Here is a 14,395-nt window from a genome sequence, read left to right as displayed (position 1 = left end):
AACGCTCACTTTGTTAACTCTTTTATTTAAATATCGATAGAAATTCTTACTATCCGCCTTTATATTACTAGATAGCTTTCGCTCACACTCTAATTTTTCCCTTCTTATCTTTTTTGTCATTCTTTGGTCTTTATATTCTTTCCAATCTTCTGACCTGCCACTCGCCTTTGCACAATTATGTCTTTTCTTTAAGTTTGACATTGTCTTTAATTTTTTAGTTAACTGCGATGGTGGGCCCTCCCCTTGGGATTTTTCTTTCTCATTGGAATGCACCTATTCTGTGTATTCTGAAATATCCCTTTGAATGCCTGCCACTGCCTCTATTGACCTATCCCTTAACCTCATTTGCCAGCGCACTTTAACTAGCTCCACTTTCATGCCCTCATAATTGCCCTTATTTAAGTTTAAAATACTAGTCTTAGACTCACTCATCTCTCACTCAAAACTGTTGGAATTTTTTTCTCCCGACTTTCAAGGCAGGTCAAGCTTCCCGACGAACTATGTTGGGAATCCCATTTGCATGCATTAAAATCTCATGCATGCTCATTAAAAGACCTCCTCGTTGGTATTAAGTTTGCCCTCCAAATTAATTTCCTGCCGGCAAGAATTTAGATCGTTCAGTTTTATGACTGTACATAACTGGTGTGCACCTGGTGAGCTTCATCTCATCCACGACTTTTCAGGTCCATAGATGTTGCTTTCTCCTTATTGGGGACCTCATATAACTTCACTCGAGTGCTGTTAGCAAATGCTGTGCCGGGGTTGGACAAGGGAGACAGGAAAAGGCTGGGGGGTTGGGGAGGGTGAAGTGACAGAAGGGTGGAACGGTGGAGTGAAATCCGGGCAGAAGAGGCAAACTTATGGGGGAAGCGGCAGGGAGTGTGTCCAGGGAAGAGGGTAAATATCCCTGGGGTAGGAGGGGGGGGGTAGAGTGACCAGGGAAAGGGGGTGGATTTTCACGCAAAGGGGGTGGGGAATGTCCAGGGTAAGGGTTGGGTGAGTGGTGGGGGGAAATGTGCCTGGGGACGGTAGCGTTAGAGTGTCCAGGAAAGGTGGGGGGCTGTGTCCGGGCAAAGGGGCTGGGGAATGTTGGGGGAAGTGGGGAAAGTGTCCAGGGAACAGGAGGGGCGAGTGTGTCAGAGGAAAGTAAGGCGTGTGACCTGGAGGGTGAGTCACTTGTGTCATCGGTGGGATCCTGGGGGGACAACTCAGGGTACTGGTGATAGGAGGGAACAGTCACAGTCAGAGGGGGGCATGGGATGCAGTAGGGTGACTGGTCCAGGGTGAGAGTCTGGTAGGTGAAGGTCTCATCTGGTGGGACATGGAGGGGGATGATGTGTCTTAGATAATGGGAGGGGACAGGATCTGGGTGGGCAAGGGGATGGTAATGGGTGTTGGCTCTGAGGCGAGGGATAGTATGCCGAGGTGGATTGTGATAGAGTCCAGGGTAATGAGGGGTGTGGGTGGGGTTCAAGGATAACAGAGGGGAGAGGAATAGAGATATTGGATGGGTCAAGGGTGATGGTGGGGGACGTTGGTGGGTGATGGGTGAAGAACAAGGTACTGGAATAGGTGTGAAAGATGATGCGCACTGATTGAACTTGACCACGTGGTTAGTCAGTCAGTGAGGTCCCTTGAGGGTAAGTGAAGTTCAAGATCAGCAAAAGTGGCCAGGTAAAGAGACATCCTAATAATTAGGAAGCAACTGGATATCAAATTTGCTCACTAGTGTTCTCACTATGGTGAAATCTGTATCGCAGCAAGTTTGTTCCTGCCTCATGGGTCTCATGACATCAAGACCCCAGCAAGGTGTGGAGCTGCCATTCATTCTGTGCCATTTGCCATCGGCTACAGTCAGAGGCAAGGATGAAGGGAGTGAGGGAGGTGGAATGTGTCCAAGGGGCACAGCTGGTGGAGGGCAGCCAACTCGCGACTCCAAACCTCCATCCTCCCGGCTGAATGCTTATGACTGACAAGGGATCGTACAGTTAGTCTGTCTATGCTGCCAAGATAATGGTCTCTCAATAGAGTTCCGAGGGTAGTGGAGACAAGCGGAAAAGTGTCCGCATGAGCCTCTCATCACCCGGGTCAAAGAGCAATGTCTCCATGCGCATTCATATATGAACAGCAGGAACACCTAGCTCTGGTCCTCCAGGATGCCCAATACCTGTAAGGGGTGGAGGGGTGGGGTGGGGACGCCATGTCTATATGGAGAGCAGATAAAGGGCTTAGCACTTGCCTGCTGGCTTTAAGATGGAGGGAAACCTGTAAAGGACATGCTTAATGTATCATTTTTTATTATTCATTTACGGGATGTGGGTGTCATTGGCTGGGCCAGCATTTATTGCCCATTCCTCATTGCCCTTGAGAAGGTGGTGGTGAGCTGCCTTCTTGAACCGCTGCAGTCCCTGTGGTGTAGTTACACCCACAGTGCTGTTAGGGAGGGAGTTCCAGGATTTTTACGCAGTGATAGTGAAGAAACATCGATATATTTCCAAGTCAGGCTGGTGAGTGACTTGGAGGGGAACTTCCAGGTGGTGGTGTTCCCATCTATCTGCTGCCATTGTCCTTTTAGATGGTAGTGGTCATGTGCTTGGGAGGTGCTGTCTAAGGAGCTTTGGTGAGTTTCTGCAGTGCATCTTGTAGATGGTACACACTGTTACCACTGTGCGTCAGTGGTGGAGGGAGTGAATGTAGAAATGGTGCTAATCAAGCAGGCTGTTTTGTCCTGGATGATGTTGGGGCTGCACTCATCCAGGCAAGTGGAGAGCATTCCATCACACTCCTGACTTGTGCCTTGTAGATGGTGGACAGGCTTTGGGGAGTCAGGAGGTGAGTTACTCGGTTCAATTACACCTCCATTGAGGTGTTTTTGATGCAGACTGCAGGCTACCCTGCAGCTCTCATCCAGATGATAAGGAGGGCCTGTCGCCATTTGGCACAGGGTCAGGAAGAGCAAGGGCCTGAGCAGCAAGAGGCAGCAAACCCTCTATCAGGTCAAGATGCTTGTGGGTATGGTCCACTGCAATGGTGAGCATTAGCCCAACCATGGGTGTACGCCAGTGGCGCTTTTATCTAGAGATGAATGAAAGGCAATGCCGGAGGCACCCTCGTATATTCCGGGATGTGATTGCTCACGTCTGCCAGCTTCTCCGGTACGAGCTGTGATCGCAGGGACTCTGGAGGAGTAGAGCGGAGCTCCTGGCCTGCAGTGAGTGAATGGCTGCCTGGGTACCCTTTTAAAAATGACGCCAGGATCTTCGACCTCCATGAGGCAAGTGCAGGGCGGGCGATTTCCTGCTTGCCCCACCACAAGATTTGCTAAGCTCTTCGCTGATCCATAAGTAATGAGCTGAAAAGCGGAAGATCACGTGCTGAAGCCCAGTGAGAATCAAGCTGACTTTCCCACCTGCCACTGGACTTAGTCACCAGAATGGAAAATCCCACCTGTGGTAAGGTTCTGCAGGGCCTTGCTCATCCGAGACAAAAAAAAATAAAGCATTATACCCTGTAAGTTCAAATGGTATACATTCCTAAATTCCTACATCCGCAAATGAAAAATCCTCTTAAAAAAATAAATTTTAAAATATAAGAGAAATAAGCCAGCTCCTTCTGCTTACCTCCCACCCCATCGTTGGGAGATGGGCGACAAGAGGGAGGGAGCGAGAGGAGCTGTGAGTGGGAGGGTGGGGGAAGGAAGTGGCGAGTGGGAGGGGCCACTGCCAAATGGCACCGATCGGGTCATGTGACAGTGTGTCAGCCCGTATCCAAAACAATGCTAAAATGGAAATCCTGATGCTAAGTGTGCGTACCAGCCCCATTATATCCGGAGCAACTTAAAATGGGGATTTACTGTATAGACAGGAAACAAAATACAAGAAATATGAAAATAAAGAATAGACAGTGCACGGTTGGGATAAGTGTCCACAGGATTGCACTCTCCTAATAAAAAAACCTACAAGTTACCACAAATTTCAGGCTGGTTAATGGTTGTTAAGTATTTGAAATGCAACAAGTTTGAGATTACCATGTAAAGTTTTGAAAGTTACAATATTAGCTGTAAACCGTGGTATAGTTTCCTGGACAAAGTTGGTGAATACTGGGAGCATTTATGCAGCATCATGTGCCCCCAATCTTCTCCTACCACCCCTGAAAAATCCCAGCAGTTTCAAGTGCAATATACTGTCTGATGTGGTACAGAATTGTATATGGCAGAAAGATGCTAGTTTCAATTGTGGTCACTGCTGAATCATCTTGTCAGTTGGAGCAATGGTAGGGGGTAATGCAATGATCTCTGTGCCAGTGGCTATGATGTGGATGGGAGGAATATCTATCCAGACTCCTGCTGTCATTTGCTATGCAGATTTCCATGTGTGGTAATGGATGAGGAAAGGAGGTGCCTCATTGACAATCTTCTTCATGGACCTCCTTCATGGTGAGATGGGGGGGGAAGGGGAAGTACTGCAGCAATTCAATTTGGCAGTTTACCACATTTGAGGGCAATTGGGGATGGGCAACAAAGGCAAGCCTTGCCAGTGATGCCACATCCATGAATAAATAACAAAAAAAATGCACTTATATTGGTTTAACCCTTTGGCTGTGTTGCAGGCTCCCAATGAGTAAATCTTGGCCAGTCAACAGAATGCCAAAAAAATTACCACGTCTTTTAAGACCAGTCACTAGAAAGAATGGATTAACAACAAGATGATAGTCATCCCGTTGGCTGACTTTGTAAAAGCCAGCAAGTTTACTTTGGGCTAGCTATTAGCTATTTTGGGTTAGGAATATAATGTGGGAAAATGTGAGGTTATGCACTTTGGCAGGAAGAATAGACTGCAGAAGGTTGCTGCGCAGAGGGATTTGGGAGTCCTTGTGCATGAATCCCAAAAAGCTAATATACAAGTTCAACAGGCAATAGGGAAGGCAAATGGGATGTTGGTTGTATTTCAAAGGGAATGGAGTATAAGAATAGGGAAGTCTTGCTAAAGCTATACATGGCACTAGTTAGACCACACCTAGGATACTGTGAATAGTTTTGGTCCCCTTATCTAAGGAAAGATATACTGGCATTGGAGGGAGTCTAGAGAAGGTTCACTAGGTTGATCTCAGGTATGAAGGGATTTTCTTATGAGGAGAGGTTGAGTAGGTTGAGCCTGTACTCATTGGAGTTTAGAAGAATGAGAGGCTACCTCATTGAAACATATAAGATTCTTAGTGGGCTTGACAGGGTAGATGCTGAGTGGTTGTTTCCCCTTAGCGGGAGAGTCTACGACCAGAGGGCATAATCTCAGAGTAAGGGGTTGCCCATTTAAGGCAGAGGCGAGGAGGAATTTCTTCTCAGAGGGTAGTTAGACTGTGGAATTCTTTACCACAGAGGTCTGTAGAGGCTGGGTTGTTAAGTATATTCAAGGCGGAGATAGACAGGTTTTTAATCAGTAAGGGAATCAAGGGCTATGGGGAAAAGGCAGGAAAGTGGAGCTGAGGATTATCAGATCAGCCATGATCTCATTGAATGGCGGAGCAAACTCGATGGGCCAAATGGCCATTTCTCCTACGTCTCATGATCTTATTGTGTTAGCCAGACACTTGGATATTGGGTGTTGGCAGCAGTAACCCCATGTAAAAGCTACTTCTCAAAGGAATTTACTAAAACCCAGAAGTATGTTACAGCTGGAAATAGGGGTGGGGGGGTTGGTGGAGTGCGGTGTTGAAGATGACCATAGATAACTGTGTTGCACTGTGAGCTTATCCTTGCATTAGGAAAGGTCTCCGCTAACCCATACAGTTAAAATTACACTGTCCCTTTAGAGTCAGCGGGTCATTTTCCAATTTTATTTTAGCAAGTTGTAAATTCCAGCGTTAGCATTGCTCAAACAGTTCTTGTCGTATTTAGATGATTTACTTGCAATGTGACTTAGCAATTATGCTCTGTAATTATATTTTATCTTTCTTTGTTTACCCAATTTCAGGAATTGCAGCAGCCACTATGTTTCAGATTGAGAAGAACCTGAACCTTTCAGATCAACAGCTGAGGGTGGCGTTTGATGGAGATGCTGTTCTTTTCTCCGATGAGTCCGAGAAGATTGTAAAGGCACATGGATTAGATACATTTTTTGAACATGAGCAGAAGTTTAAAGACAAGCCACTTGCACAGGTCAAATTGACACTTATATAATACTTTGTTCTGTTTAGTTTCAAAGAGGATTTTCAACTGCAATTCTATGCTAATTCTGCATAGTCCTTGCGGGAAGTGCAAATAGCTTTTAAATATTTGGCCTAAACTTATTTGCATAAAGCAGTCACAATGGGGGCAAGATCAAAAGAGTTATAGGGAAGACATTCGTTCAAGACCATTTTAAAGGGCTGAGGTTACTAAACCTAAAGGGAAGTTGGGACTTGGGGAGAGAAACACAAAAACAAAGCTTTTGGACAGCCTTGAAAGGGATCTGAGCAACTATTGCCAAGCCCCTGGGAGCAGGAATCCCAAAACGAGCTGAGCATAAGTAAGTAAATAGATTCATGCTTCTAACTAGAGTTGTCTATATGTAACCGAGGTCAGCCTGAAAGTTCACCCTGAAGCCCCTTCCCACCTAGGTTTCCTAGACATGCTGAAGACTTATGTGTCCAGTGCACATGATGGCACAAAGTGGATGTACAATGTATACACTTACAACCAAATCTCCAGCCTGCTTCAAATGAGAGCTTCTCAAGGCCCCTCCAGTCGCAATTTAAAAAGATAGATTATAGTTGTGTTAGCCTGCCAGAATTTCTTGCCACCGCTTTTGGTGGTCATTTGTGGCCCATCAAGTGTTTAGCTAACCTTTATTTAGTTGGGGGGAGCAAAGTGGCAGTGTTTTTTGTTACAGTATCAGGAGTAAGTGATTTTTTTTTTATCCATTCACGGAATGTGAGCTTCGCTGGCTGGGCCAGCATTTATTACCCATCCCTAATTGCCCTTGAGAAAGTGGTGGTGAGCTGCCTTCTTGAACTGCTGCAATCTATGTGGTGTAGGTACACCCAGGGAGTTCCAGGATTTTGACCCAGCGACAGTGATGCAATGCCGATATATTTCCAAGTCAGGCTGGCGAGTGACTTGGAGGGTAACTTCCAGGTGGTGGTATTCCCATCCATCTGCTGCCCTTGTCCTTCTAGGTGGTAGTGGTTGTGGGTTTGGAAGGTGCTGTCTAAGGAGCCTTGGTGAATTCCTGTTCTGTTTCATTGCAATTTGCCATTGCATTCTGCTTTCAGGAATAAGTGGAAAGTTTACCTAATTTTTTTCTCTTGAACGTAGTGTCATTTCTAAAGATGTTACCAGATCAATATTTTAGATTGTTTGCATGCAATTCATGTAGTGAGAGGAATGCAAGGGTGGGTTGGAATAAATCATCCACAATTTTCCCTATCCTCCTTGGACAGCATCTTGCTTCTAACCAATGGCTTTCACAAATGTCAGACTTCAGCTGAATTCTCATCATGAGAAATGCTAGACCAATGGAACCAGGAATTACTTTTTTTTAAAAAAAAGACAAACCTGTGGTATGAACAATGATTTAGGCAGGGAGTAGTACCCTGCTGCAATCAGAAGCAGCTATAGAACTTGCTCTCTCATATGGGGCAGAAATCTCATGCACTGGGAGTGGAAGATAACAGGAGCAGAACCCATTTCCAATAGGTTTCTGCCCCTTACCGGCTCCTACAAAAACTTCTGACTGATTCATCTTCCAGGAGCACTTGCCATACAGGGTAGCATGTAAACTCCATAATGCTCTATTAAAATGGCAAATGATTCTAGAGAGATTGATTTCCATTTGAATAGGGGGGGCTGATCAGAAAGAGAGTGACAGGCAAAGAAATTTGAGGTCTTTGGACCATCATTTGACCCAGTGTATCACCTCCCTGTCCCTCTCTTCTCCCCGCCCCAACACCATCAATAACTACCATCTACAGCAGCATCTCTCTCATTTTGTGGAACACAAAATTCACATTTTTGAAAACAATTTTCCTGAGTAAGGGAAGGGAAGACTCAGATCAATCAAGATCAAGGAAGGAAAATTCTATTCAAGATTATATGTTATGTTGGTTAGTTGGCAAAAACAGACACAGGAGTTACCACAGTGAAATGAGAGGAACATTTGGAAAAAGAAACATTAAGGGATGTTTTGATTATTTTGCATAAGATAAAATTACCTTTGCCCTACTCCATCAGATTTTTAATCAAGTTTGTCATTCAAGACAAAATGAAGCAGCAATGTACATGGTAATATTGGACTGCTATCCTGTGTAAGGTGAAAAGGAACATCTTTCTTGCATTATACTTTGGGAGTATTTCAGGAAAGTGTAGGGAGAGCTGCCAATTTCAATTGATCCAAGTTGGCCTTGGCTTGAAAGTACATGAGGTCGGCAGAGGGGAGTGTGGTAAAGCAAAGTACTTTTGAGGTAATAACTTATAATAGTGCCAGCAATTATCTCAAATGACAAGTGTAAAATGAGAAATTATCTTTAAGTAGAGGTTAAAGATATCTGATCTAGCAGCCATTACACAGCAACTGTCTCTGAAAGGTGTAATTTACTCATTTATTTTGCATTTAGGGACCTCTCAAAGGATTTTTGGAAGTATTAGGAAAACTCCAGAAGAAGTTCCATGCCAAGGACTTACGTTTGAACTGCTCCATCAGGACCTACCTTGTCACAGCAAGAAGCGCCGCAAGTTCTGGAGCAAGGGCTTTGAAGACACTACGCAGCTGGGGGCTGGAGGTTGATGAAGCGCTCTTCCTTGCAGGGGCACCGAAAGGGCCACTCTTAGAAAAAATACGCCCTCACATTTTCTTTGATGACCAGATGTTCCATATTAAAGGAGCGCAAGCTTTGGGGACTGTTGCAGCACATGTTCCTTATGGCATTGGGCAAAAGTACAATAAGAGCACTCCCATAACTGAACTTCCAAAGAAAAGTTAATCTTGAGCAGGATAAACTAACACCAAATATATGTGTGAAAAAAAAACAGTTCAGCTTATTTACTCCCGTGCTGTATCATCTTCAATTCTATGCTACTTGTAAGTACAATGTCAAAAAAAGTACTGTTAAGGCAATGAAAAAACTGGACTTGGGTCAGTGGGGTCTGTTCTGCATAGCACTATCCAAGTATTTGTATCTCTTTTTTTGAATTTTCTAATATTAAAGCTTATTTATCTTTTATGCTGTCAAGCTTAGGGCGTAGGAAAGCTACGTGAAGTAATTAATTTGCATTTTCATGTCATTTTTAATTCTGACCACAGTAGCCTTGAAACAATTTTGTTGATATAAGAATGCACATTATACATGACTTCCTTTTCAAAACTGGCAATGTTTAAAATTATTTTACCATATCTTTTAGTGGTAACTTAGTTTTGTGAATTTTCTCTGGGTTTAAAAAATAACAGATCAGCTGCAAAAGTTTTTGTACCACCGAAATTGGTACAAAAATAAATTGGAAGATTGTGGGCAGATGACTTCAGATCAATGGCAAACATGACTATTTTGGGTGGTGTTAACCCTCTACCATTGTAATTGTTGTTTTCATTTTTACAGTGTACTTTTAGCCTGTGTGTTCCACTTGGCATTTTATGTAATTGAAATTGCTTGCTTAGGTTAGAAATTAAATGAACTCCAGATTAATTTTTTTAAAAGTCAAAGGAGCCCCTTAGAAACAGAATTTTATAACACGTTGAGCCATTCCTGTGCCAGCTCTCTGAAAGACCTATCCACATAGTTCTATTCCCCTGCCCTTTCCCCATATTTAGTATGATTTTGCTCATTTCATCCATTTCCCAGTCACTGTTTGTGGTAGGACATTCTGGGGGTTAAATTTGGGAAAGCCCACACCTGGGACCCCAAGCACATTGTTATTCACTGGAACACTGATGGTGAGGTTTGAGGAGCCTCTTGTATCAGGCTTTGGACTTTGTAACGAAGATGGTGCTACCGGAGGAGGTAGGTGTTACACGTTTGGGCCACTGCAATGGGTTTAAACTCAGGTAGACGTGTAAGGGGATTGCAGGCCAGCAAGTCCAGATTATAGGCTTGACCTCGGCATCAGGGTGTGTGGGATAAAGAGTCAAAATTGCGGGCCAATGGAATCGGGGCCTGAGGTTTTGGGTTGCGGGACTGGCTATTTGTGGTGAACACTTGACGTTGTTTTTTGAATCTGGTTGATATTCAGGTTTTTCCTAAGGTGCTGGCTGCCTTTGGACAAACCAATGCTGCAGCAGGGTTTAGACCTCTTTATTCGCATTAGCAAAGGGCCAAATGCCTGTTTCCAACATGGGTAAAGAATGTATTTCTTTGACCTTTTTATAATATGATAAATGGTGCACTTTTGGTTGGCAATATGCCCACGCTTTCTACACCACATTTTGCGGTCTTGAGGCCACATAGCACCTGAGAAACAGGCGCCATGTGGCTCAGTTTAATCTCTCCATGTCCTAATAACCCTCTGCTTAAAAATGTTTGATCTTTTCCTTCTATTCATCCACAAACAAAAATTGTTTCTCTCTACCTAATAAAAAATCTTCATATTTATCAGATTATCTTTGCTGTTTAAATAATGTTTCTCCAATTCCACCTTTTAACTAATGACTCTGTTTCCCAATATCATTGTTGAGCACTATTGTGCTTAAACTAGATTTGACACTACATTGGAGTTATGTTAAATTGGAGGACAGAGTCTTGGGCGGGGAGAGTAAAACCTGAAGAGAGTATCCCTGAATTGTACAGTAAATCTTGGAAGATATTCCAAGATTTCCTATTTTTGTTTTGAATTGTAAAATCAAACAGTGCAATTGATTTTATTTGAGAATGGACGTATTTAATGAATGCTATTTAAACTTTTGTTGAGGTATAGTTTTTAATAACTTGGACTCAGTACCTGAGATTGCTCAGTGAATCAAAATGTGTTGGAAGTTCCTCCGTTTTTAGTTCTATGAGCATCACTTTCAATTCATGAGCTGCTACATTGTGAGAAACCAATACAAATTATTTGTAAAAGGTTTTCGGATTAATGCATTTATTTAACTTCTCCACAAAAAGCAAGTAGAAATTTCCTTATTGAAAGAAAGCCTGGAAAAAAGAGACATGTCTAAGCTTCATCTTGCGTTCATCAGGACACTTGCAAGAATACAAATATCAGGGGGAAAACAACAATTTATACGGAATGTGAAGGGAGTGCTGATTGGTTGGCAAGTGGCGTTGCCATGGAGAATGCACCATTGGTGACTGATGAGTGCAAGACGAAAAGCTTAGACATGTGTCTTTTTTTCAAGTTCGGTGCTACCAAAGGACTATTGAAGTCTGGGAATAATTGAGGTGGAGCTGTAGATTTGTGTACTGTCTTTTGGCCTCAGACTGAATTCTGTTCCAGATCAGATTTAATGGGCTGAAAGCCTTCAATCTCTTTTTTTTCTGTGAAGCCTCGAATGAAATGAGTCTGAAAAGCCTCAGCACAGTTCCCGCTTGGATGCAAACTAACAACACAGAACTTTTCCTAAATTAGCAAACTCAATTAAAGGACCAATGAGATGGTTGCTATGGGAAGTGCAAATATCAAATAGAAGGAGTATAGACTCCTCTTCTCTAATTATGGCTGGACTCTGTTGAAAAAAGGAAAAGGACTTTTATTTGCTAGTGCTCAAGAAGGAATTTTCCACTCTTGGTGCTCCTAGCAACCGAAATTTAGAAAATCGTATCTGAATGACATTGCATTTTAAATCAAGTAAGAAAGAGGTATACAAAGCTGTTAAACATTACTATCATTTTTAGTTTGTGCATGGATTATTTCAACGTTTACAACTGCCATTTACAGGATATTCCGTTTTTTAAACAAAAAAGCTAGCTGCATTTCACAAAAATTATTTAACTCGTTTATAGGATTGTTTGGATGCAAATGTAATAGGATCATGATATAAGACTAAATGGAAATCATTTGGACTATTGCGGTTTACCTTTTTGCATTCTGTTTATATTTGTTTTGTTACCAACACAGAACTTTTTCTAAATTACCAATCTCATTTAAATGACCAATGAGATGGTTGCTATGGGTGGTGTAAATATCAAATAGGAGGAGTATGAACTCCTATTTACTCACTATGGCGGAACAAAGGAAAAGGACTTTTATTTGCTAGTGTTCAAGAAGGAATTTTCCACTCTTGGTGCTCCTAGCAACCAAAATTTAGAAAATTGTATCTGAATGACATTGCATTTTAAATCAAGTAAGAAAGAGGTATACAAAGCTGTTAAACATTACTATCATTTTTAGTTTGTGCATGGATTATTTCAGCATTTACAATTGCCATTTTCAGGATATTCTGTTTTTTTAAAAAAAAGCTAGCTGCATTTCACAAAAATTATTTAACTCACTTATCGGATTGTTTGGATGCAAATGTAATAAGATCATGATATAAGACTGAATGGAAATCATTTGGACTATTGTGGTTTACCTTTTTGCATTCTGTTTTTATATCTTTTGTTACCAGCAATTGGTTTTGCGTTTCTTTTAAAATGTGCTTCGTTCAATTTCAATAAATCTGGCTTACACAAAATCACAATCAATGTGGTATTTTTATTTTGCATCAACAATGTAAGGGATTGAAAGGAAAAAATTGAATGTTAGAATGGAGAAACAGAAAAATCCTGAAATTTACTGCAGTCCTGAAAGCCCTGGCAGACCAGGCCACTAGACTGGGGAGCAAGCAACTTCACCTGACAAATGTTGACCCTGTCTCCGATCCCAGTGAGTACCAGGAAGTGAGTACCAGGAAGTGAGCACCTAGCTCATGTGGAGTGTGTGAGGCTTGTGAATGTTTGGTTTTCCAACACAATGTCCCAGCTCCCAACAGTTTTAAAGGCCCCCTAAACCACACACATCACCTCCCTTACCACCCCCCCCCCCACCACTGCCCCTCATTCAAATCCATGCCCCTCAGATTGGCCATTCCACCGCATGTTACCTGTATGCTCCATGTATCCTCTAATGTCCACCCCCCTATGTACCCTCCATAACCAGTAGGTACTATGTAGAGTCCTCTGATTCCATGCAATATCAATGCAAAATATGTTTCATTCCTTGGAGGAAAAGAGACCTCTCGCCAACTAGTAAAAGCCTCTATCATTGAATCAATGAAAAAAATGCATTCTGCCAAATGAAAAACATAATACTTAATCCTATTAGCTTGTATCAACAAATCAGAAACCACACTGAAGGGACAATTTGCTATTACAAGTTCTTGAAATTATCATTCATTCTCAGATTATTGGAACATCTACTGTGCCAAAACGCATTAGCTCTTGAAACTCAGGTAAGCATTGATAATGACCACAGCTGTGCAAACAATAGGCTACTTTCTGGAAATGAAGGAACAGCAGGTGCTCATTACAATTTCAAAGCACAATGCCTGTTAATCGCTGCGAGGGAGCAGGTGGTTATTTTTTTTCCCCAAGTGAAGGGTATTTCCCTCTCGTGTTTTTTTTCTCCAGTTGTAGGCTTTTCCCCATCAAAAGTGTTGGCTTTTTACCAAGTGTAGGTTTTATTCGAGTGTAGATATTTTTCAGTATAGATTTTTATAAGCATCAAAACCAGATTTTTTTTTAAAATTGAGCAATTAAAATCTCAATAGAAAATATGACAGAACAGGCTGACAGGACTTTTTAAAATGTTTTTTTCACTGCACTATGGTGCTTTCTCCATTGGAAACTAATATGAAGAAATGCAAACTGGTGGTCAACAGAAGGATCAAATCACCTTTAAAGGACAGATCCCTAGTGATGAATCACTGCATTAAAAACACATCTATACCACGATACACTGCCTAATAGCTACATTTGAAGGTGTGAAAACACTTTACACTTACCTTTCAGAATGTTCCAGACTCCTCAGCAGGCTTTTCTTCAAGGACTCTCAGACATGATGGGCTTCCAAAACCCCATGCCACCAGACAAAAATGGTGTGCCAGAGGAAACCTGATTTCCAGACCTCAGTGGGGGTAGATGTGCATTTTGCAAAGTAGGCGTTCATGACCCACAAAAAGGCCAGAGGATTTTTTTTTTTATTATTCATTCACGGAATGTGGGCTTCGCTGGCTAGGCCAGCATTTATTTCCCATTCCCAGTTGCCCTTGAGAAGGTGGTGGTGAGCTGCTTTCTTGAACCGCTGCAGTCCATGTGGTGTAGGTACACCCACAGTGCTGTTAGGGAGGGAGTTACAGGATTTTGACCCAGCGACAGTGAAGGAATGGCGATGTATTTCCAAGTCAGGATGGTGAGTGACTTGGGGGGGAACTTCCAGGTGGTGGTGTTCCCATCTATCTGCTGCCCTTGTCCTTCTAGGTGGTAGTGGTTGTGGGTTTGGAAGGTGCCATCTAAGGAG

At 42.6% G+C, this 14,395-nt stretch overlaps 1 protein-coding gene across 1 annotated transcript in view; it reads left to right on the top strand.

The window, feature by feature from the left end:
• LOC121277823 (cytosolic 5'-nucleotidase 1A-like) overlaps nucleotides 1–12,572 on the top strand; it is a 30,548-nt gene extending 17,976 nt beyond the window's left edge. Inside the window, exons 5-6 of the mRNA XM_041187491.1 lie at nucleotides 5,970–6,154; nucleotides 8,590–12,572. Of these exons, the coding sequence (XP_041043425.1) occupies nucleotides 5,970–6,154; nucleotides 8,590–8,955 (551 nt within the window). The 3' untranslated portion in view covers nucleotides 8,956–12,572. The remainder of the gene's footprint in view (nucleotides 1–5,969; nucleotides 6,155–8,589) is intronic.
• Nucleotides 12,573–14,395: the final 1,823 nt, after the last annotated feature.

The sequence above is a fragment of the Carcharodon carcharias genome, chromosome 5 (genome assembly GCF_017639515.1).
Source record: "Carcharodon carcharias isolate sCarCar2 chromosome 5, sCarCar2.pri, whole genome shotgun sequence".
In the NCBI taxonomy this organism is placed as follows: domain Eukaryota; kingdom Metazoa; phylum Chordata; class Chondrichthyes; order Lamniformes; family Lamnidae; genus Carcharodon; species Carcharodon carcharias.
This window is presented reverse-complemented; position numbering and strand designations above follow the sequence as displayed.